At 41.5% G+C, this 22,793-nt stretch overlaps 3 protein-coding genes across 4 annotated transcripts; all 3 read right to left on the bottom strand.

The window, feature by feature from the left end:
* Positions 1 to 2,276: 2,276 nt before the first annotated feature.
* Positions 2,277 to 4,822, bottom strand: LOC116255574 (caffeoylshikimate esterase-like). The gene is made up of 9 exons (XM_031631443.2): positions 4,638 to 4,822; positions 4,503 to 4,538; positions 4,278 to 4,371; positions 4,146 to 4,178; positions 3,908 to 4,054; positions 3,700 to 3,830; positions 3,468 to 3,605; positions 3,175 to 3,273; positions 2,277 to 2,673 (listed from the first exon to the last, which is right to left on the bottom strand). The coding sequence occupies exons 1-9, from the start codon at positions 4,638 to 4,640 to the stop codon at positions 2,404 to 2,406; spliced, it is 951 nt and encodes a 316-aa protein (XP_031487303.1). The 5' UTR covers positions 4,641 to 4,822; the 3' UTR covers positions 2,277 to 2,403.
* Positions 4,823 to 10,577: 5,755 nt separating this feature from the next.
* On the bottom strand, positions 10,578 to 15,300 carry LOC116255526 (cation/H(+) antiporter 15-like). Of its 2 annotated transcripts, none has more exons than XM_031631382.2 (4): positions 14,952 to 15,300; positions 13,911 to 14,415; positions 13,167 to 13,645; positions 10,578 to 12,482 (listed from the first exon to the last, which is right to left on the bottom strand). In XM_031631382.2, exons 1-4 carry the CDS (start codon positions 15,060 to 15,062, stop codon positions 11,178 to 11,180), a joined length of 2,400 nt encoding a protein of 799 aa, XP_031487242.1. In that variant the 5' UTR covers positions 15,063 to 15,300; the 3' UTR covers positions 10,578 to 11,177. The 2 variants fall into 2 exon arrangements, with proteins under 2 accessions (XP_031487242.1, XP_031487241.1); XM_031631381.2 differs by having other exon boundaries at positions 10,586 to 12,482; positions 14,868 to 15,300.
* A 2,318-nt stretch (positions 15,301 to 17,618) lies between these two features.
* On the bottom strand, positions 17,619 to 22,510 carry LOC116256303 (cation/H(+) antiporter 15-like). The gene is made up of 4 exons (XM_031632638.2): positions 21,979 to 22,510; positions 20,421 to 20,925; positions 19,660 to 20,138; positions 17,619 to 19,104 (listed from the first exon to the last, which is right to left on the bottom strand). Exons 1-4 carry the CDS (start codon positions 22,177 to 22,179, stop codon positions 17,812 to 17,814), a joined length of 2,478 nt encoding a protein of 825 aa, XP_031488498.1. The 5' UTR covers positions 22,180 to 22,510; the 3' UTR covers positions 17,619 to 17,811.
* Between the last annotated feature and the right edge of the window lie 283 nt (positions 22,511 to 22,793).

Below are 22,793 nucleotides of genomic sequence, written 5' to 3'. Positions count from 1 at the left end.
CTTTGTGATCTGTCACAACTTCTCTTTCTATCGTACGATCAAGGGAGGCAGTTGTTCCTTCGACCGATTGGAGAGAAGAAGAAAAGAGTATTGAGGACGGGAGGATGATTGACGCCACCGGATCGAAGAAAGACACCAGCCGTCGCTGGTCAAGGGTGAGAAGAAATCAATCTGGCGCCGCCCGGAAGACGAGTAGATTTGGTTGAGAAGAAGATGGGATGAGAGAGAGAGTGACACCCAAAGTAAAAATCAATTCATTCTTCATTCAAGCGTGATCCCAAAAAACCCTAATTACAAAGCTTATATACATAAGAAGCGTCTCGGTTCACTTAGCTCCTAACTCAAGACGGTACAAAGAACTTAAAGTAAAACGATTCTAACACATCTCAAATCGAGACGATACAAAAGAGTAAATAAACATAAGCAAAAGGGCGCCTGGATTAGATCTGGTTGTGCCCGCTCTCTCTATGAATTTGGACCCTATGGGTCGCTTCTTGGGTTTGCGCCCATCCTCGGCCATGCGCCATGCTGCGGCCTGCTGCTCACGGTTCTCTTTACCGAGGCTAACCTCACAAGGAAACAAAGACATAAGCCTATCGAGTGGTAATCGGCGTGCTCAGCTGCTACTCACGTCACTGGTTGGCTCCGCTCTAGTGTTCTTGGCTATGCCTTTGACAGTCCTCAAAATGTGACGTTTTCCCCCAATAAAATAATATAAAAATTTAAATTAATTGTAGTTCATTTTAATTAATTTAATGACCAAGATTGGCCGATGTAAGTGAATCCGTAATGGGCGGTTCTTGAAAATGCCTGCTTTGGTCTCTACCTTCTTGGGGGAGGGTTCAATCAAATATGTAAGTAGACTGGCACCTACACTTACACTTACTGCGGTGCATCCAAACAACAGAGCTACCAATATTGGGAACCGTTAGATAAAATTGTTAATCGAGGAGCAAACTGAATAAATAAATAAATAAATAATATATATATATATATATATATGAAGAGAGAGAAGGGATTGGTAAAATAGAAATGCATAATAAAATTTAGAGACAAGAAGTCCCTTAGATATAAGAACAAAGCGCAAAAACAAAATAAAAAAACTAACACTTTGTTTGGATGAAGGGAAAGAGAAGAAAAGTGAGTGGTGGAAAAGAAAGAAAAAGAAAAAAAAAAAGAATAGGAAAGGAATGAAAAAGTAAGCTGAACAAAAAAAATGATTATAAAGGTTAGATGAAGAGAGAAAGAATGAAAATCATGTTTGTTTGGACTACATAAAGAAAAAAAATGATAGAATTTATATTACTTTACGAAAATACCCTTACACTAGACGATGCAAGGGGTGTCATGAACAGCGGTAAAAAGATAGACATATAAGAAAAGAGAGACGACCTTGAAGAAGCTTCTTTGCTGTGATAGTTTAAGTGAATGGTAGTAAAAAAAGACTCTATATAAAAAAAGATGCTACTATTACGTACACATGCAAGAGAGAAAGAAATAGCATATACGTTCTAAAATCGATAAGTGTTTCCTTTTCGTTTCCAATTCTTTCAATTTTAAAGGGATTGGATTTACATTACAATAGATTGATTGTTCTTTACTTCATTTTCCCTTCCTTTCCCTCCATCGAAACAAGATGTAAACCTTTATTAGAGAAAGTTCCCTCTCACTCGTGGGACCTAAATTTGACTTTTGAATGCTTAATAAAGTATTCTTGAGACGCGAAGGCCCATAATAATCAGGTTCCCATAGAGACGAATGGCACCATTTTGAGACATCCCTTTTTATAATGGAGTGGAAATTGCTTATGTAGTATGCACATGATCAAAAATACTTTCGAATAATCCAAAAATGGGCGTCGTATAAAGATAAAACACGATTAATGAAAAAAATAAAAATCTAAAATACCCAATCATCTTCTTTTTTAGTTACTTGAGTTCTATAAAAAAGATTGAAAAATATGTAAAATTTTGAAAACTGCAAGAAGAACTGTAGTTCTAATCCTCTCAAATCCACCACCAATGGCGGATACAGACGCCAAAGCGGAACGATGACCGACTAGAAGAAAAGGAAGGTGGTTGCATGACTCGGTGATAGAGGAACAAGAAGCACAATAAATTGGCAAAATACCAACTAAAAGAGGCGAAGGACCAGAAAAAGCAATCCGGGATCTCTTTACCTACTACTCCTCCCAATTTTATTCTTTAAACATTTTTTTTCGTTCGCCGTCAAGCATGGTCCATGAGAAATAATTTTGCCGAGCAACGCTTTGGACAAGAATAACAATGGACAACTTTGGATTATACACAGTCATGCGCCTTGTCATTATCTTATGCGTCACAACAAAAATATCGGCACCTCCGCCGAGCGGCAACGGCCGGCACAATAAAGTCAACGGTCAAACTACGACGAAAGGGCCCTCACGTCGTGCCCGGACTTGCGCTCACACTCAGTCGTCCCCTGCTTGATGCGCTGGTCCAGCCAGCTGACTATGTCCGCGAAGACCAGGTCGATGTTTTCCGGTGGCTCGCCGGAAGTCAGGCCGTGCCACATGCCGGGGTACAGGTTCAGGGTCTTGTCCAGGCTCGAGGCCGAGTCAAACAGGAGCTTGCAGACCTTGGGGTCGACCACACGGTCCTCCTCGCCTTGAACGATCAAGAAAGGGAGAGATACCTACCCACCCAGGGAACAATAGTAAGTAGAAGTAGTCTAATAATTCAGCTCTCAAACAATTTATTTATCATTAAAAGAACTAGAACGAAATAAATTAAAATAAGTATAAAAAATACTTGTGGTTAGGAAAATTATTCTTATAAATTGAGTTGACTAAGTTCGTCTGGCCGTAAAGCAAGGTAGTTTTTGGAATTCAAAGTGGTATTAAAATATAATAGAAAAAAATATACGAGACTACAAATTCGGTCAAACATGGATGAGAATTCCAATACAACGGAAGCCGACAAACCGTGTTGCTTTTTTTTCTAGATTATGAGGAAAAGCAGTATGAAATCGCGAGAAATAATCAGCGACCTTTTATTACCGTCGCCGCCAAGAAAGTCGAGGCGTGGGATATTTGTTTCCCCTCATCAAAAAGCCTTCAAGACCAGAATTTAATGTAGGGAGCAACTGCGTAATAATGAATTTTTTGGAAACAAACACGGTGGAAAATATCCTTACCTCGTGGAGACTCTTCTCTATTTTCTCGCTAACAATGAGGAGTTCAAGGGCAGTCTTGAGACGAGGCCTTCCCTTATAAAAGTAGGGGTTATTACGAATCTGTAAACGACCAAATATCCACTTTAGATTTTCATTCCTAATCATCTAATTAAGATTAACTTTCTATAATTTGCAGATTTTTTGGACTTTCTAATTACCATAGAAGACCCATCAACTTTTTCAGAAAAAAAAAAAAAAAAAACAGAGGAATGGACGAGATGTCCGTGTGTGATTAAAGGTAGATCTTATCTTACCTCCTCTCTTCTTTTGGATTCTTTGAAAGAGGCATCAATGACGTCCTTGCCGGGGACAACCTTCCAAGTAGGAAAGAACTTGGTTAACATTATTAACGCGTTTGCAACCAAAGGATTGGGCTTCATCTCATCAGCAATCTGGTTTAAGATCAAAACCCAAAAGAATGATCAAGAAATCAAATGAATTAAGAGAATATAATTTGGAAGAGAAACCACATATATATTTGTAGACCTTGCACATGGGTGCGACCAAGACTGCGCCGTCCCAAAAAGATGGCTGCCTCCGGTGCACGAGGAGAGCCACTGCACCACCCATCGATTCTCCGAGCAGAAACTTCTTCTTGTTCTGGTTCTCCTTCCTCTCTAAAATCAAGCAAAAAAAAAAAAAGTAAAAAAGCTTGTACATGATTAATTGAACTAATCTCTATTTTCTCTCTTACCGGCGACGCTGGTGAAGAAGTCACAGCAGTCACCGACGACTCCGTCAAAGCTTGGAACGTATCCGTGCAACCCCGACGTTTTTCCATGGCCCTCGTAGTCGGCGCCGTACACGGCCATGCCTGCTTGGGCCAACCTCGACCCGGTGTCTGTAAAGTTAGCCGGAAAAAGTTGGTCATTTATCCTTCACGAGTATATTTGTGGTCGGCAAAGTAAAAGAATTGAAGGCGCATGTATCACCTCTCATTGAGATGCTACACTCCGCAGCATAACCTGACGGAATTCCAAGGAAAAATACATCAACCGTCATCGTGGAAAGGTGGTGATTGAAGAAATTAAATTAAACGAAGAGAGATGAAGAAAAACGGCAACCATGGCAGAGAAAGACGAGTCCCTTTGGCTCCTGATTCCTGGGCAGCCATCTGCAGGTGAAGAGCTTCAAGCCCCGGCGGTTGATGATGAATTCCTGTAACAGAGGGACGATCAATAAACATATTAAGAGAAGGATCTCTCAGAAAGAAAACCGCATGGAACAAAAGAACACGAACTGAACGAATGAGCGCGCGAGTTTTTCTTTCTTCCAGGATGCTTAATTACCTCTTCATATTTTACGTCTGCTGCATCTTCTTCCGCCTGCAGAGGACGAATTAAAACGAAATCGGTCACATAACTAATCAGAAAAAGACGACGATGGGAGTTCAAAAATCCCATGGAAATCGCAAACCATGTTACCATTTCTCGAAGATAATCTCGCAGAAACAGGAAATCGACGGAAGAAGATTAGTTGCAGAAGAGAGATGAGAGGGAGAGGGAGAACAGGTTTTTATGGGAACGAAATGTTTTCGGAGAAAGCCTGAGATCAAATCCTTCCCTCCGCAATCCGCATATGAAGGGAGTGCAGTGCGTATCTGAGTGTATCCTAATAATCCTCTGCCTTTATTTCCCCTACGTTTCTTTCTGGTTCTGTCGTCATCTATCCCCATCAGATGCGCTTTCCTCTTTCCCAGAACAGTCCCTCACCCGTGGACCCGATTGCGAAAGGGTCGCCACGTTATATCGGTCATTCTATAATAAGCGAGTGCAAAACCCGTATTTTTGGATTTTTTTCTTCTAGAAATCTAACGGGGCCGTTAAATTTGATCCACTCAAGCCTAAGGTCAGCCCCTTTTTTTGTTGAATAGAAAACACGGAATCGACATCAGCAATTTGTTTTTGAATGGTTGTGAAGCCGAAGAAAAAGAAACTTAAAAAAAAAAAAAATCTTACTTTTTGAAACTAATATATATATTTGTTGATTAATTAAAAGTAAGAAAAAATTAAAAACTTAAAAAAATAATTAAAAACAATAACATGTTCGTTCTTTTAGGAAAGACTGGACCTGCTTTCCCTCCTGGTTGTATCGAATTTGAATGAATCAAAAGAAGTAGCACTACTTTCAGAAAGCCAGGTAAGATTGGGAAACTCCTCGAAAACTAAAACTCTAGTTGCAACTTTCTTTGGATCTTGGTAGACATTCCTTCATTATATTATTTTAAAGGAGTGATTTGAAAGCCAACAAGATGGACTGACGCGAGCGGATTATTCCCAAAGCGTGGCAGCTGGGAAACCTAAAAGCCGTTTTTGATAACATAAAATTTTAAATATTTAAAAGACATCAATATGAGGCTCTGCAATCGGTTGAGTACTTGATGAGTGCTTAACTTTCGGTTTGATCGGGTCCACATTCACATTCAGGTTTTAAAAAGCATAGTTTGGGTTGACTCTAACTTGATATTTTTTTAATATCGGTTTTATTTTATAATAATATATATTTTATATTAAAATTATATATTTTTTATTTTAGTAGAATCGAGGCCAAGCTTGGGTTTCGGGCGTTGGGGTGAGCTTGAGCTGCAGTTATGAGCTTGAAAAAAATTATATAAAAACATTAATATTAAATAAAAAGTTTTTTTTTTTTTATGTGTGGGCAATTGCCCACACGTAACCCACATTTGATTCTGCCCATGAAAAAAAAACATCATACACATGCCAATTTTTTAGTTAAAAACATATCGTAATTGAGTTATATAACAATCATAATTAGTATAAAAACTATGCTAAGAATATGGCTCCCTAATATGTCAAAATATTAATAAAACTGTCTTTCTATAAAATTCTAGTGTTTTACCTCCAAAAGTGCCTAAGGTGCATATTAATGGTGATGATGAAAACCAAATTTGTGTAGCTTTGACAAGATTCTAAATGTTTACTTAGAAGAAACCACCTTCAGGCTCTGCCCACTTAATTTTTTTAAAAATTTATATCTAAATTTTAGAAAATTTTACTTTACTTATATTGAAAATTTTGAAAAATTTAGAAACTTTAATTCGGTTCCGCTCATGAAAAATTTTTAGCTCTGCCCCTGACCTTCAACGGAATTCTGTTTTTGTCGTATCAACTAAATATGTAAACCAGGTTTAGAAAACTGGTTATAGAGTCTAATTTTTACAAAACACAAGATAAAAATTGACAAATATATTATTATATCGTTCTCTTTACGATAATATCAACATCTTATCGCATGGTAGTCACCTACTGATGATATATGCCACCGTGAGTAGGCGGTGGGAACGGCATAGGATAGAACAGTAAAAAGTTTTAAGTTACAAGGCCTTTTACATAAGCGCAATCGGTACAAAGAAGGACTTCGCGATCCGAGAACGATATAAAACGCTATCTTAATATCAAATTGCGGATTAAACAAGATCAATCCTCAATGAGCATTTTTTTAATGGTTGGATTTGATATGGACTACAAAAATTTATGTGATTAACTTGATAGGTATAATCACATTCTAATAATTAATCAATGCCCTAAAGTCGATATAAATACTAGCTAATAATGTTACCGATGACATTTACTTAATAACCTCCTCTTAGCTCATACTCAGCTGTGGCCTCGTGGTATGTGTGTTTGAATGTGTGTGGTTGGCTGCATACTACTACAGCTCCCATCCCTAAGAAGCCAACTGTTTTTGAGTTAACGTAATTAGAAGCAATATGCGTTATATTATTGTTGTGATTTGCACTCAATCTCTTCCGATTTTTCCTTTATTGGACTCCATTGCGCAGTGATTGAGTTATATATACATTTATGTCTTCCTTTTATCTATCTATGTTTTTTCCTTTTGATGGGTATTTCGATCTCTTGAAAAAAAAAAAAAAGTTTGGTATACATATTTTCTAACTTTATTTCTACGATCTAGTCTCTTTAAAATCAACTACCCGGATGATTCCCAACAAGTGAAGGTCTAATAGCTACCAGTTTCTATGTGTGTGTGTGTGTGTGTGTGTCACCTTTTCAATGACGAGGAAACAAACTTATCTCAGTTAATGCATAAGTTGATGCAGATCAAGAAGCCTGTTATCACCATCTCATGTATAACGCTAAACAGATACTACCAGTTTTATATATCAATGGATAAATCATGTCCAATTCGTGTGGGCCATCAAACACCCGGACGACCTCCGAGTCCCTCATAAAATTTTGAAGGAATTGGAAATCCCGATCCTTTGACAGAAACCAAAATGGTATTCTGTCTCACTGCAGAAGTCTTCTTCCTTTTATTGATTCAGCGCAGGACCCCTGTAGGGTCGCATCATCTTTGTTATGCTTTCTTGTTCTCGTTGTTGCTGGAAGATTTTTGCCAGAAAAACGACTACCATTTTGCTTACCGATTGTATGTGAAAAAGATCTGAAAGTTCAGTCTCCCAACATCTTATTTTATCCCATCGAGTTATTCTTCTCAATATCAGGCTGTCCACTATTGCATCGTGGTGCCCATGTATTACTCCCGAGATTTGACTGTGTATTACATTTGCTTCTGCTTGTCAATGTTGGACCAATTTCAGAGAAAGAAAAGTCATGTATAAGATGCAAAGCACGTTGAGGATCTCTCATGTTCAGTTCCATCTCTGCGTGCGTCTCTGTCCAGTTGTCTAATCGGTTGTTAATCATGGAATCGTTGGAGAACACTCCCATAATCAAGTTGCATTCCTGAAGAACGTCGTTGAAGAGGTAAGCTCCTCCAACCTCTCTGCTTCACTAGTCTTTCGGATTTTTATGTAGTAGTCCCGTGAACATCTCGTAATTGACAAGTCTGTTATGATCATATGTCATGCTATGCAAAATATATTCATGGATTATGTGCGTTGTGTTCTTGGTATCGACGAATGATGATTTATTGCTTGAATTATTCGGGTTATCATTCTGTTTGAGTGCAATGGGTCCAGTTTTGGAGTGTTCTGTAGGTGTAAAGTGGCTGTCGCATAATTTACACGATGGCAACACTCATTTCTGTGGAGGACGGGCCAATTCTTGCCAGCTAATTGAATCTGAAGTCCTTATGTTCATCATCATCTGCTAGGGCTGTTGCCGACAACCTGCCTTAGACCAAGTTAAAAGGAGAATTATGACTCCAAAGGGAAGCACTTTTATGATTAACGTAAAGAATATTGTGACCATTGTTCTGTTTTTCGATGAACTAATAATCAGAAGATCCACGTATTCGATGTGAAAATATGTGGTTTCTCTGTCTGCTACGTTGTTCCTTTGCCTTTTTTCTTTTTTCTTCTCCTGCAAAAGGATGAGAAAATACACTTTTCAAATATTTTCTGCACATTTTTTGGTGTCCAGAAAAAGGTCTTTAACAAAGCAAATGCAGGATGTGCACCCACTTACGTGTTCACATCCTGCGCATTGCCCATTAAGTATTTTTGGAAAATTTTTAGGATTCCAAAAAATAAAAAAATGTATAGAAGATGATGGGATAGTTATGAAATTAGGGAAAGTTCTAAATAGCTATTAAAATGTAAAAAAGAAAAGAGTTTAAATTTTAAAATGAACTCATCAAGTGTTTGTTGAAAAATATCTTGATATGTATTTGTTTGGCAAATATTCTGAGATTATTGTGTTATTGTCCCCTCAATTTTGTTTCACCTAACTGTCATTGTGATATTTGAAAAAATATTGCCGATATTTGGGACTAGATGTTTGATTCTTGAGGATGGGAATTGCCTCTGGGAAGAATGGACTCGCAGCTTTGTATCTTTCTCTAGTATTAGTTACTGAAATTGATCATCTTTAGGCACTCACCCTCTAAAGGCTTTTAGATTTCTCCTCCTAGTAATTATAACTTATAATGGTTATTTACCTTTTTTTTTGGTTTGGTGAGTCGGTGGTTTGTAATTATTTACTCTCTCTCTCTCTCTCTCTCTCTCTACTTTCACACGTACACTCAAAACACACCACCGACACACACAGATTGTTCATTTTCATGACTAGAAGCTCATCATAGGTACAAATGGGATATAAACCAATGTGATAGAGAATTCTTTATTCCTGTTTGTGTAGCTTAACCCACCGACACACAGATTGTACATCTTTCAAGACTAGAAGCTCATCATAGGTACAAATGGGATATATCGCACAACCAATATAATATAACATTCTTTATTCTTGTTGTATAGCTTATTGCAGCCCCAATTCGGTGCTTATAGTTACCAAATTTAGAGTTCAGGTCTTAGCTATGCATTCTCCTAGTCTAGTAAGTAAGAGTTGCCATTATATTTTCAAGTGAAACTAGTAATATTGTGATCATGTTGTTAAGCATCTGACTGTCTCAATAGGCTATGAAGTGCATAACCAACAATCTTTGTATTACAAGTGAACCTTGCTAGACAGCACTACCTGAACATATAAATCCACACATCATGACCTTAAAATGTCTAACTACTCAGTTTGTCAATCATTTTCTGGAGGATAGCTCTTTGCTGCTTTGCCGCTCCACTCAGTGCATGATTTTGTGCCGGCCACAATGATGGCGAAGCCCGGGCAGTTGATCCTGTTCATAGAACATTGTCACTGTGGCTGAGGCATTGTATGTATGCCTTTGCAGCAGACTGTTTACTTACAGTACCTCCGTGCCTGTGGCTCGCTCCGGTCAACTTGTTGATCCTGTCATGCATCACTTATAGCTAGGCATAAGGGCTGTGTATTTTTCAATTCATTCTCGATTCAGGTTCTGGATTTTAAAGATGGTTGTGATATCAAATGGTGATGCGTAAAGATTTAGAAATTTAATTCGACAGATGGTTTCAGGAAAGTTCTCACTCTCTCTCTCTCTCTCTCTCTCTCTCTCTCTCTCACACACACACACACACACACACACAAATTGGCTGGTTGTTTTACACCTGGTTGAGAGCACCAAAGCTGTCCAATTGAGAGCCCGTCCTCCCTGTAAGAGTGAAAGAAATGATCCTTCTCTTTATGACTATAAAAGAACCATTTTTGTTGGCAACTTTCCTTCTTGATGTGAAGGTGATTTCTTTGGCATGTTTGATCAAGACCTTTTTCCTTGTATGGAGAATGGGAGGTATCTTTTTCTTATATTGAACATTAAAACGTTTTCATATGGTTGATGCTTTAGCTCAATGTAGAAGTACGCATGAGATCTGAAAGCTGGTTGAGCCCATGAAATTTTAATGTGGCATGCATTTGTAGTCAGTATGAGATTTAACTAATACTTGTACTCAACTTTCAGCATCCTCGTAACCTGATTTGATGGGTGAGAGACAAATTTGTGGGTGTGGGTGTGTGTGTATATACATATATATGTATATATTGAAACTTATGCTACCTTAATTCTGATATAATTCACACCTAGGGCAAGCGTTGGTAGCAAAAGGAGCTTATTAGAATTGTGAGCTGCGCACCTAGTTATTTTTTCACATTCACACGATATGAGATCTATGTAACTGTTCCATGAATGTAACCTAAATATTGAGGTAAATTCATGAAACATTTTACAAAATGTTCTATGAATATGCCCCAACTTATGAAACAGTCACAAACGGTTCCAATTTGGCTGATATAGGAGGACAGAGGCCACCTAAGAAAGGCAAGAAGTCAACTATTAGGGGAGTTGCTCAAACAATCCCAATCATCCCCTCTCGCTAGTTACTACTTATACCGGAAATAGACCCTAATGAATCTAGAGTTGCAAGTAATCAGATACCCTCAAATGGATTTTCTGATTCACAATGAAAAGGCTATTAAATTTACAACCACAGTGCTACATGGGCACTAGGTAGTTGGCTTTATCTATATAAAACTCTAGAAACGACATATCCTCTTGTTAGAACGCTACAAGAAAGCTAGGTGCATCTATGCCTACAAAGGAGAGTGGAGAGAGCAGAGTCTACCTCTGCGTCCCTAGAAGGCTACCAACTTCTGTCAAAAAGCAACATTTAGGTTCCACTGCCAAGCAGGATCCCTTTGACCTACAGTTTGCCTGAGAGTCATGTTAGATTTTGACGAATCCCACATGCCGGTAACGTTAGGATGCTTTCCTCCCTCCAGTGAGACGAAAACGTTGTCACTCACATCCTTCTGCCATACGTGCTGTTGCACCACCAACACAGATACTGCCGAAAAATCCGGCGACACCAAGAAATCCCCCATTAGACCCAGCTCCGGAAACTCGTTCCATTCCTCCATCCCTGAGATCATCGCCGAATTGATCGTCGGCTGGCACCTCCCCACTATGAAGACCTCACGACCATGGTTCATGGACTGTATAAATGCCACTGTTTCTGCCCCGCAGGAGACAAATTTCTCCGTATAGGATACTGACTTCTTCCCGGCCATCTGCATTTGGAATTGGCTGATGCAGTAGTCATCAACCACCTTCTCTCTGTCAATATCATCTGAAACTGTCCGCATGCTGTGAATGGCTGTCCATTCTGCTCCCATCTTGTGTGAATTCGTCGAGCTGTGGGAAGCAGGCAGGAAGCGGACGATGCTGATGTTGGTGCCTTCTTGCTTCGCCATCCTCGCTGCAAAAGCCAGTGCCTCTCTGTCATCAGGGCCGCCGAAAAACAGGACGGCGACGCGCCTGAACGCGTGGGTAGAGGTTCGCATTAGGCCTCGGTGAACAAGGATTCCTACTGAACACGGCGCGTTTGTGAGAACTTTCTGGACGACGCTCCTGAAGTAATTGCCGTTTGATTCTGCAGTTTCAGAGAGATGTCGTTGGAAAGGAAGGATTATGAAGGCAGAGTCGGTGTCCACGGCAAGCTTGGTAATGTCCTGGTCCATTGTGGAGTACGTCGACGTCCTCGTGAAGTGCTCAACTAAGATGTTCTGCATCGATTTCTGGCTGCTGAAGGCGATGGTGATCGGATTATTGTGGTCATCTTGGCTGCTGTTGAGTGTATTGTTAACATCTCTGACCACAGTCGTACAACCGGCGGTGGCGTGGACAAGGCGGAGAGCAGAGAGCTTGATGGGGGATTTTGAGGTGGCCTGAGTGGCCTTGAGGAGGCTGATGAGGGTCGTCACCATGTGATGGCCATGGAAGCAAGCAAGGACTCGGAATGGGGTGTCCCATCTCATGTGCTGCAGAGTGCGGCAGCTCATATCTGATTCTGTTGAGGCAGGACGCCTGTATAATAACCTGATCAAGAGGGTGACCACCAAGTTGGTTACGATGACGCTGAAGATCAAAATCACAAAGCTTTGCTCAGCCAACTGATGTTCCTGAAAAATTTGAATTCATATTTTAGTATATGGAACCACATGATACCAGTAAGTGGTATGATCGTTGGAAGTGGAAAAGATTTCCTCAGGACTAAGCCTGTTTCGATCCAGGGAAACTTAAAGGGATTAAGCACTTTGTCTTTCCTGATGATTCATATCTCTCCCTGCCTGCCTGTGATTGAAAATCTCATATCAGAAACACTGAGCAATTAGAATCAGTTTCTCACAATCAGCAGTTAAGCGTGTGGGGGTAGAATCCAGGCAAATCTGGCTAAAGCTGGAGCATCAAGCATCGCCTGTCATTTGGAAATTTTGGAAATTCACTGAGACGCATACAAGGGCTGACATAATACCTAAACAATGTGATATCTTACAGAAACTACATGATTTGACGTTATCTCGACATGCTAAGATAAGAATACTTCTGTAACCTGTTTCAATTCTAAACGAACTCTATACTTGTCGAACATCTTTCTTGCGTTTTCTTTTTATTCCGTTGCTCCTTTTAATTTGGTAAACAAAAATTTTTCACATGTTGTGAAGCTTCTCTGTAAAGGATAGCAACCATAGTAGTCAAATTAACACATCGAGCATGACAATGATTAGAGCTCTAACAATAATGCTCGTCAAGAACAGTATAGCAGCAAAAACAGAGGAGGAAAGAGTGCCGTGCACGGTAATTACCTTGACACCTGCTGTCCAGCCAAGCAATACAGCATCAATCATGCCCTTGGTGGTTAGCAGGACGCCGGCCAAGAAGCCATCGACAAATGAGTAGTCGAAGAGGGTGGCAACCAGCGCCACAACCATGCACTTCCCCAAAAAGGTCGCCAAGAGGACGACCACCAGAGTCCAACCACGCGGCCCCGTGAACATCTTCGCCAAGTCGATCTGCTGCCCAATCATGGTAAATATTAGAGGCACAAGCAGTGCGACCACATCTTCCATCTTCTTGACGAGTGCCGCTGCAAGCAGGCCATTTGGCATGAATAAGCCGAAGATGAGAGCACCTGTTGTTAGGTGCGTGCCGATGGCCTCCGTGACGCCGCCAGCAACCGCCACCGCCACCAGGATGAAGGAATTAAACGGCTCGTTGACTTTGTTTTTTATTCGAACAAGTACAGTCCGCGACAAAGCAAAAACAACAGCAATGAAAACAATACCTAGCAGGGCACATGAATCTTACTGTTAGTTAATTGGCTATAATTTTTTTGCCAGAGCAAGAAAAAAAAAAGCAAGAACAACCAGAGAAAGAGCTCTACGCATTCAATCAGGAGACAAAGTTTACATATTGGTAGTTTGGTTAGAAAGAGATTAGATATCTGGTTACTAGTTGTGAAAATTTACTTGGAGATATATATGAGTTTAAATTCACGGGGGCATGAATTCCTAAAAGGAATAGTAATTGGAGAGAAGTGAAGAGCTTACTATAGGTGAGTCTCCAAAGGGGAGCCCATGGCTGCCCGGGCGTCGGCTTGAATGAAAGGACGACGTGGAAGATGGGGATGAGCAACAACTGCATGCTGATGGCGGAGGAGAGGGCGAGCTTGCCGAAGGGCGTCTCGAGGAGCTTGTGCTCGATGACGGTGTGCGCCAACACAGAAATTGCCGGCAAAGCTAAGTAGACGGCGACGTAGAAGATCGTGACATTGATTCTCATGATTTCGGGGACCAGAGAGTCGGCGGTGACGACGCAGAGATGGGCAACGAGGAAGGGGGAGAACAGACTCGCCACTGCCACCGCCATGGACTTCTTCTCGATCCGCTTGAGTTGGGAGCCCAAGTTCATCTGTAACCCCATGAGAAAGAACCAGTACATGAGGCCCAGCTGACCCAGCATCGTCAGTACCACCTTGCTGCTTTCGGGGAACAGCGCTCTCGTCACGCTCGGCGCCCAACGGCCAAGAGCTGAAGGACCCAGCAGCAGGCTTGCCTACCGCGTCGCCATTTCATTTTTGCACACAACACAAAAGAGCAGTTAATAATTTAGCTTAAAAACCACATTTCTTATGTATCCGCTCTAACTCTTAATCCATTTGGTAGAAAGAGAACTAAAATAGTTGTCAATGTGATGTCGTAACAAACATACGTTAAATAGATATAAATATGGATCCATGCATCACTATATTCCATAATTCCATTTAGGATTAAGAAGACTAGAAGAGGCTTAATCGAACCTGCCTTTTACATATTTATCGTTATTTGGATACCATATTTACTTCTTTGGTTTTTTATTGTGTTGAAGAAAAAACATCTGTGGTTGCACATCTTTTTAATATATATAAGGTGCATGTGTGTGTGTGTGCGTGTATTGTTTCTTAAATTCTTGTAAGAGAACATTCTAAACAACATATTAGCATTCCAATGTGTCTTTCTGGATCCTACCAAGACGTCTGTGGAAACTTTGGTGATCTTGAGAGGCTTGAAGAGGAAATGGAGAGCACGATGGGAGAGAGTCACAACCAACACCTGCAAGCACAGGAGAGGGAAGGTGAACTGGAGGGGATTTTTGCCCAACCACAGCCCACCACTCACGATCGTTTTATTGCCAAAGCACGTGGTGTCTGTCAAGGATCCCATCTTTGTTTGTTTCTCTTTCTCTCTCTGATCTCTTTCGAAGAGGAAGACGTAGAAGAGGACAATGAAGCAACGAAGAAACCCCTCACAAGGTCAGTTGGCAGGCAACAACTAGGAGGCGGGGAGAGTACACCCAGAGCAAGGGTCTCTCCCTGGTAGGCTGAACAGAAGGGCCGGCGTGGCAATAGTGCCGAGCAACGGCACCGGCAACCGGTGCTCGGCAGGCGTTTGGAAAGGCAGGTTTCCTTGCTCTGCCCAAGTTTCCCCATTTCATATATATGTAAAGTGGAAGAAGAACATAAAAAGAAAAAGGTAAATTTTGATTCTAGTGGAGGTTGTGAAGCAGGAAAACTGCGGTCAATAAGAGGTTGGGAGGCGTCCTTTTTTTGTGGTTCAGGTCAATATTACTACTTCGTTGAACGATTGCCCATGCTGCGGTCGACTTTTATTTCACAATTTTAGTGCTTTGGCGACAATAACGGCATCCACAAAAACATTTTGGTTGGACTGAAGACTCCTATTTTTTCCATCCTCACAGCCCTACGGTAACATGTGAGTCTCCCTCTCTCTCTCTCTCCGTTCTTAACATAGCAATTTGGTCCACTGAACATGGCAATTTGTTAAGCTTCAGTTTACATGTGAGAATTTTAAATTGAACTTGTGTATCTTCATTAGACAAAAATTCCTCTGCCATGATCGCCTCAAGTAGCATAAGGAAGTTGGAACATTGTCTCCGGGTGATGCCCATTTGGTTGAGATTAAAAACATCAAGGGCCTTTTGAAATAGTGCCGTTTGATCTATAAATCAATCTTGCTTGTAGGCAATTGTTTGTAATTTTTGAATTGCTAGCACCACATAAAAGATCAACACAGATGAAACATATTTCTTAAGTTTTAATCTAACATGTGTAATTCGATCCTACCCAAGACAGTAGCAAACAAAAAAAGGAGACCCTTTAAAAGGACGAAGTTGGAAAAGTGAAAAATGTCTTCTTTTTTAAGACAAAAGTACTCTTGAAAAGATAATATACACCCCTTATACTCCGTCGACATTGAAGAGAATGGTCAATGCTAGTTCTAATGGAAAATGAGAACAACATGGAATGAATGCTTCCCACTCCTTCCATCTGATGGAAGAACAACTCGGCCGTTTAGTCAGATCCATTAGCCATTTTATTTACATTCCATGTGCAACACAAACTTGGTGTAATGTGAAAATAATGGCCACATGACATTTTCTTTAACATGAACTCGTCTGACTCTACTGACCAGGGTTTCTATCAGACAGTATAACTTCTTAGATGAGCATATTTGCTAGCTATCTCATATATACTTGCACTATTCCTCATTATTTCAATTGCCACCATTTGTAGCACGGGATGCGCAACCCAATAACATAGCTGTCGTTATTACTACTTTTTTCTTTTTTTAGCTTTACATGTACTGTGTATATGTATGGATATTGATATACTTTAGTATGAATTCATGCTCCGTCAAAAGCTTTCAGCACAATGTGGGAGTTCGCTTGAGGATTGAAAGCAGACTGATTGTTTAGCTTGGCATTTGTAGCCAGTATCAAATTTGGCTATCATTTTTGCCGCGAAATTTCCATCAGCGTCGAACCCCAATTTGTTGAATGCAAGATATAGATGCCGGGGGCTATAAAGTTGGATCTTAAGATGACAGGATCTAATTTTTCACAATCTCGTGATATGAGATCGTATTTAAATAGGTGCTCCCTTCTGTTTTTTATGTGACCATTTGCTAGTTTAAAGAGATTACAATATGTTGAAAAAGGCGCTCAATGGATGCAGCATTAATTGCTGAAGTTTTCGTCTTTATGCCTAATTGCGATGTTGCGGAAACTGTCAAATGTCATCTATCTTTGCACTGATGCTTGTCTGTCTGTTCAGAGATTTATATATTGTTAAGACAAGCGTGAGAAAAGAAAAGAACGAGGAAGATGAAGAAGCCGGAAGAGTTCCTTCATTTCATATAAGATGGGATATTTATTCAAGTTTACAGATATGTATGGATCCCAAAAATCTTGGAATTGAAAGATCACAATCCTGTAATTTACAACAATAGAAGCAAAGATTATTATTTCTTTTTTTGTGCTGATTTTCCTTTTTAAAGATTTTCTTGATTCTATCTTTCCTGAAAATCAGCCTCTCTTTTCCTGAAAATCAGCCTCTCTGATTTTCGTTTCCAATATATATTGCCATGGCCCATGAGTTTGGTTTGTGAAACCACCTATGGTGTTACGTTGGCATTCACAAGTAATGTCTTCAAAGCTTTGTACATGCTGAACGAGCTATCAATTAGAAAACAGCGAACACAGCCATTAATGGTTGTCCTTTGTTGGTAGATGTTGGTCCATGGACCGAACCACGTAATTATCTGCTTCATTCTCTTCCAATGAGTCTCAACTGTGGGTTTTATTTAGCTTATTTTGACGAATCATGGATTCTAAGACCGATCTTTTGCCACATTAAGTGCCGTCCATAAATCTAAAGTTAGAAGTAATCAAACAGCTCCAAAAGGATTTCCTGATTTACAATTGCAATCGTATTAAATCAATTTACAACCACCATGCTACATGGGCATTAATTAGCTTGTTTTAACTCTAAAAAATTCTGCAAGCATATCCTGTTGCTACAGCACGAGAAGAAAGCTAGGTGAACTAAGTCTATAAAGGAGAGGTAAGAGGAGAGTCCTCCTCTGTATTTCTTAGAAAAACTACCAACTTCTCTCAAAAACCAAGATGCAGGTTCCACTGCCAACCAGGGTCCTTCTGACCTGCGACCTGCCTGCGATGCAAGTTACCATGAGAAGAATCCCACGCTCCCATGGCGTTAGATTGCTTTCCTCTTCCCAGTGACCGGACGGAGGTGTCACTCCCATACTTCCGCCATACGTGCTGTTGCACGACCAACACCGATACTACGGGAAAATCCGGGGAAACCAATAAGTCCCCCATCAAACCCAGCTCCGGGAACTCATGCCATTCCTCCATCCCTGAGATGATCCCCAGATTGATCGTCGGCTGGCACCTCCCCACTATGAAGAGCTCATGATCTTGGCTCATGGACTGTATAAGCGCCACTGTTTCCGGCCCACAGGAGACGAATTTCTCTATGTATGACACAGACTTCTTACCGGCCATCTCCATCTGGAAATGGCCAATGCAGTAGTCATCGACCACCTTCTCTCTGTCATCACCATCGACATACATGCCGGGAATGGGCATCCATTGTTCCGCCATCCTGTCTGATTTCAGCAATTGGGAAGAAGGCAGGACACGCACGACGTTGACGGTGGTGCCCTCTTGCTTCCCCATCCTCGCTGCAAAAGCCAGCGCCTCCCGGTCATCGGGGCCGCCGAAGAACAGGACGGCAACGTGCCTGAACGCGTCGGTGCAGGTCCGCACCAGGCCTCGGCTGACAAGGATTCCCACTGAACACGGTGTGCTTGTGAGAATTTTCAAGGCGACGCTCCTGAAGTGCTTCCCGCTGGATTCTGCAGTATCAGAGCCATGTTGTTGCCAAGGAACGATGATGAAGGCGGAGTCTGTTTCGGCAGCAAGCTTGGTAATGTCCTGGTCCATTGTGGAGTAAGACGACAACCTCGTGAAATGCTCAACGATTATGTTCCGCGTCGACTGCTGGCTCTTGAAGGCGATGCGGATTGGATCATTGTGATCATCTTCGTCGCTGTTGAGTGAATTGTTAGCATCAACGAAAAGGGTGGTGCAACGGGTGCTGGCGTGGATGAGGTGCAGGGCGGAGAGCTTGATGGGGGATTTTGGGGTGGCTTGAGTGGCCTTGAGGAGGCTGACGACGGTGGTCACCATTTGATGGCCATGGAAGCAAGCAAGGATCCGGAATGGGGTGTCCGATCTCACGTGCTGAACTGTGCGGCAGCTGGTATTTGCTGTTGATGCAGCACTCCTGTGCAGTAGCTTGATCAACAGGCTGATCACCAAGTTGTTTACGATGATGCCGAAGAGTAGAATCATAAAGCTTTGCGCACCTAACCTGCTTGCCTGAATATTTGAATTGATCATGTTTAGTTATGTTCTAATCATCTTTGGAAGTGGAAACAATTTTCTCTTTTCTGGGGCCTGAATTTAAAGAACATATTGGAAGGAGGGAAGTTGGTTCATATATATATATATATATATATATATATATATATATATATATATATATATCCTGGATATGATTGACAATCTCATAGGTACAGTATGCAGAAAAGGAGATCAGAATCTGTTTCTCCACAATCAGCAGTTAAGTGCATTGTGGTAGAATCCAAGCTGACCTGCCGGCTACAACTCGAGCAAGTATGGCCGGTCATTTGAAAATTTTGAACACTCACTGAAGACATCTGTATAATGGGTTACATATTTACAGTAATTATACTCTATACTCATTGAGCATCTTGTTCCAATTCCTTACTGATCTCTTTGTTGAGGTAAATCAAAGATTTTTCACATCTTGTTTCTCAGTCTAAATGGGAATACTACTGCTAGTCAACAACAGGAACAGCAACGAAAGCAGAGGAGGAGGAAAAAGTGCAGCAGAGGCTGTGTCACACTCACCTTGGCTCTGGCAGACAATCCCAGCATTACAGTATCAACCAGGCCCTTGGAGGTCAGGAGGACGCCGGTCAAGTAGCCATCAACAAATGTGTAGTTGAACAAGCTAGCTACTAGGCCAACAGCAATGGACTTCCCCAAAAAAGTCACCAAGAGGACGCCCAGCAGGGTCCAACCTTGCGGGCCGGTGAACATCTCTGCCAAGTCCATCCGCTGCCCAGTCATGGTAAACATCAGAGGCACAATTAGCGCGACTACGTCTTCCAGCTTCTTGATGAATGCCGCTGCAAGCAGGCCATTCGGCATGGCCAGGCCAAAGATCAAAGCACCTGTTGTTGTGTGCACGCCATTGACCTCCGTGACGGCGGCAGCGAATGCCACCGTGATCAGAATGAAGGAAATGCTGGATTCGCTCGTAGAGTTTCTGATTCGAGCAAGCGCAAACCGTGACAAACCAAAAACCAGAGCTATGTAAATACAACCTGCCCACGCACAACAGTAGAAATAAAAACATACCATTAATCGGGCACCTTTGCTCTCACCCCAAGAAGAAACAAAAGAGACCAGGTATTCAAATGTAAACATCAATCAGGAGAAGGAAACTTATAAATCCGAAAAACAATCTTGTGTTTTCTTGACAGGATATCTCACCTGTGTGGTAATTATTTTTTGTGGAGATTTGTTTGTAAACAATATGGATTTACAGTCATGGGAGGCATGAATTATTGAAAGAAATGGTAAGCGGAGAGAAGAAAAGATCTTACTAAAGGTGATTCTCCAAAGGGGTGCCGATGGGTACCCGGGTGTCCGCCTTGCTGAAATGACTATTTGGAAGACGATGCTGAGCAACAACTGAGCGCAGGTGGCGGAGGAGAGGGCGAGCCTGCCGAAGGGCGTCTCGAGGATCTTGTGCTGGATGACGGTGTTGGCCAACACGCTGAGTGCCGGCACGGCGTAGTACATTCCGACGTAGAGGGCGTGGATATCCGTCCTCATGCTCTCGGGGACAAGCGTGTTGGCGGCGGAAAGGCTGAGATGGCCGACAAGGAAGGGGGAGACGATGCCCGCCACCGCCACCACCATGGCCTTCTTCTCAATCCGCTTTAGTTGGGAGCCCACGTTTAGCTGTACACCCATGAGGAAGAACCAGTACAACATGCCCAGCTGACCCAGCGTCGAAAGTACCACCTTGCTGCTCTCCGGGAAGAGCTCGAGCGTCATGGCCGGCGCCCATCGGCCGAGAGCTGTAGGACCCAGCAGCAGACTTGTCTGCCGCGTTTTCATCGTGTTAGTGTACTTATGTGTTAATAATTTTTACGATAAAAACCGAGTTCTAATCTGGCTATATATACTGTACTTATGACAAACATATTATTTTTCTCTATATTAAATGCGTTAAGTTTTAACCCATACATATACCAAAGGAGAAAATAACTCTACACTGCTTCAATTCTCCCAACATTTAGCTGTTAAATTTATTGTTTTTTTAGTATAAATCTCCCTCTCCCCCTCCGAACGTTACGTAATTTTAATTTTCTACCAACATGTATGGTACTCTAGAACGTCTAGGGTTTGGGGATTGGCATTGAAGAGGGAGAGGAAACTCAAAGGATTAGAAATTCAAGGATATTTAATGAGAAAAAGGTAAGCTTAACTTACCTAAAAGGAAGTTAAAAAATTAGTTTATAGGACATAGAATCGATGGTGGGAGTGGTGGCGCTTATAATCATTTCACCAGTTCGAGTTTGATTTGGTAAGTGTTACACTCCTAAAATACATAGGATGCAGCGTTGATAGCATTTCTTTAAAGTCAAGCTTTGTGGGCTGTAAGCGTAGCTGGTGGGCTGGTACAAGCATAGTCGTTAGTTCAATTTTTATATGACACTACTTTTATAAACTGCAAACGATAACAAACGTTATTTTTTGAGTTGAAAAAAAGTAACAGTAAGCTCACCCAAGTCTTGAAGTAGCTTTAAACCAAAAACTTCAGTCTCTTTAAGATATCTTCCTCCTAAGTCCTAATGCAATATCTTGGAGGCGGATAAGAAATAGAGTCAAAATGCCCAAAAATGTAGAAAGTAATTGACAAAAGATCTATCTAAAGGTATTGCATCCCATAATTGCAATAGGGAAATGCTATTTCAAGAAATGAGCCTTCGGAACTTTGTTCTTTAATGGCTCATATTTTCCTCCAATTTCCAAGGTCAAAGGGGTCACAATATTCTTTTGTAGAAAGTTTATGATTGAAACTTCACAAGAACATAAAGTGTCGAAATTATTCAAACGTCTTTGAATGGAGAGACAGAGAGAGAGGACCCTCACCAAGATGTCTGTAGAAACTTTGGCCAGCTTCACAGGCTTGAAGAGGCAATGCAGAGCGCGATTGCAGAGAGTCACAACCAACAATTGCAAGCAGAGGAGAGGGAAGGTGGATTTGAGGGGATTGTCCCCCAACCACAGCCCACTACTGATCACCGTTACGTTGCCAAAGCACGTGGTCTCTAATGGGGATCCCGGCTCCATCTCTCTCTAGCTTTCTCTTTTTCTTTCTTTCTCTTTTTCCGCGAGGACGAAGCAGAAGAGGTTGAGATGACGGTGATGAATCAAACAGGGAAGCAGCGAATAAGCCCTTGGGGCGACACCCACTTGGTGGGTTGGCAGGCAGGGAGCGTACCAAATCAAGGAGGCCTCTCGCCCTGGTTAGTTAGAACAGAAGTCTCGGCAAGGCAGTACTGCCGAGCAGCGGCGACCGGCGGCCACAGCTCGGCAGGCATTTGGGGAGGTAAGTTTCCCGGCACAAACTTAGTTTTCCCATCTCATATGAAAAAAATGAACAACAGAAAGAAAGAACGTAAATTTTGTCTATGAGATTAAAATTTCTCATGTGGATGTTGTGGGGTAAGAAAACCTTGGTCATCGAGAGGTTGGCAGGCATCCTCGGTTTTCTTGTGGTTCAGGTGAAAGATTACTACTCTTTGAACGATGGAGGTGTTCCGATTGACGCTTGTTGCACCCTTTTCGGTCTTTCTGCGCAAAATCCGGATGGCAAAAAAAATGGAAGTCAAATAACAGTTGGTAGGGACGACACTCCTGTTTTAGATTCCATGCTCAGCCACCGACAATAGCTAGAGACTCTC

Source organism: Nymphaea colorata, chromosome 6 (assembly GCF_008831285.2).
Source record: "Nymphaea colorata isolate Beijing-Zhang1983 chromosome 6, ASM883128v2, whole genome shotgun sequence".
Classification (NCBI taxonomy): Eukaryota; Viridiplantae; Streptophyta; class Magnoliopsida; order Nymphaeales; family Nymphaeaceae; genus Nymphaea; species Nymphaea colorata.
This window is presented reverse-complemented; position numbering and strand designations above follow the sequence as displayed.

What these genes read in the sequence shown, in the direction of transcription:
- LOC116255574 (XM_031631443.2), bottom strand. An exon ending in CAGACGTAAAATATGAAGAG is followed by an intron (nt 4,372 to 4,502) that starts GTAATTAAGCAT and finishes CCTCTGTTACAG; the next exon opens with GAATTCATCATCAACCGCCG. An exon ending in TGGTCGCACCCATGTGCAAG is followed by an intron (nt 3,606 to 3,699) that starts GTCTACAAATAT and finishes ATCTTAAACCAG; the next exon opens with ATTGCTGATGAGATGAAGCC.
- LOC116255526 (XM_031631381.2), bottom strand. Translation starts at nt 15,062, where the DNA reads ATGGGATCCTTGACAGACACCACGTGCTTTGGCAATAAAACGATCGTG. An exon ending in CCTTTGGAGACTCACCTATA is followed by an intron (nt 13,646 to 13,910) that starts GTAAGCTCTTCA and finishes GTGCCCTGCTAG; the next exon opens with GTATTGTTTTCATTGCTGTT. An exon ending in GCTGGACAGCAGGTGTCAAG is followed by an intron (nt 12,483 to 13,166) that starts GTAATTACCGTG and finishes CAAATTTTTCAG; the next exon opens with GAACATCAGTTGGCTGAGCA.
- LOC116256303 (XM_031632638.2), bottom strand. Translation starts at nt 22,179, where the DNA reads ATGGAGCCGGGATCCCCATTAGAGACCACGTGCTTTGGCAACGTAACG. An exon ending in CCTTTGGAGAATCACCTTTA is followed by an intron (nt 20,139 to 20,420) that starts GTAAGATCTTTT and finishes GTGCGTGGGCAG; the next exon opens with GTTGTATTTACATAGCTCTG. An exon ending in GATTGTCTGCCAGAGCCAAG is followed by an intron (nt 19,105 to 19,659) that starts GTGAGTGTGACA and finishes TCAAATATTCAG; the next exon opens with GCAAGCAGGTTAGGTGCGCA.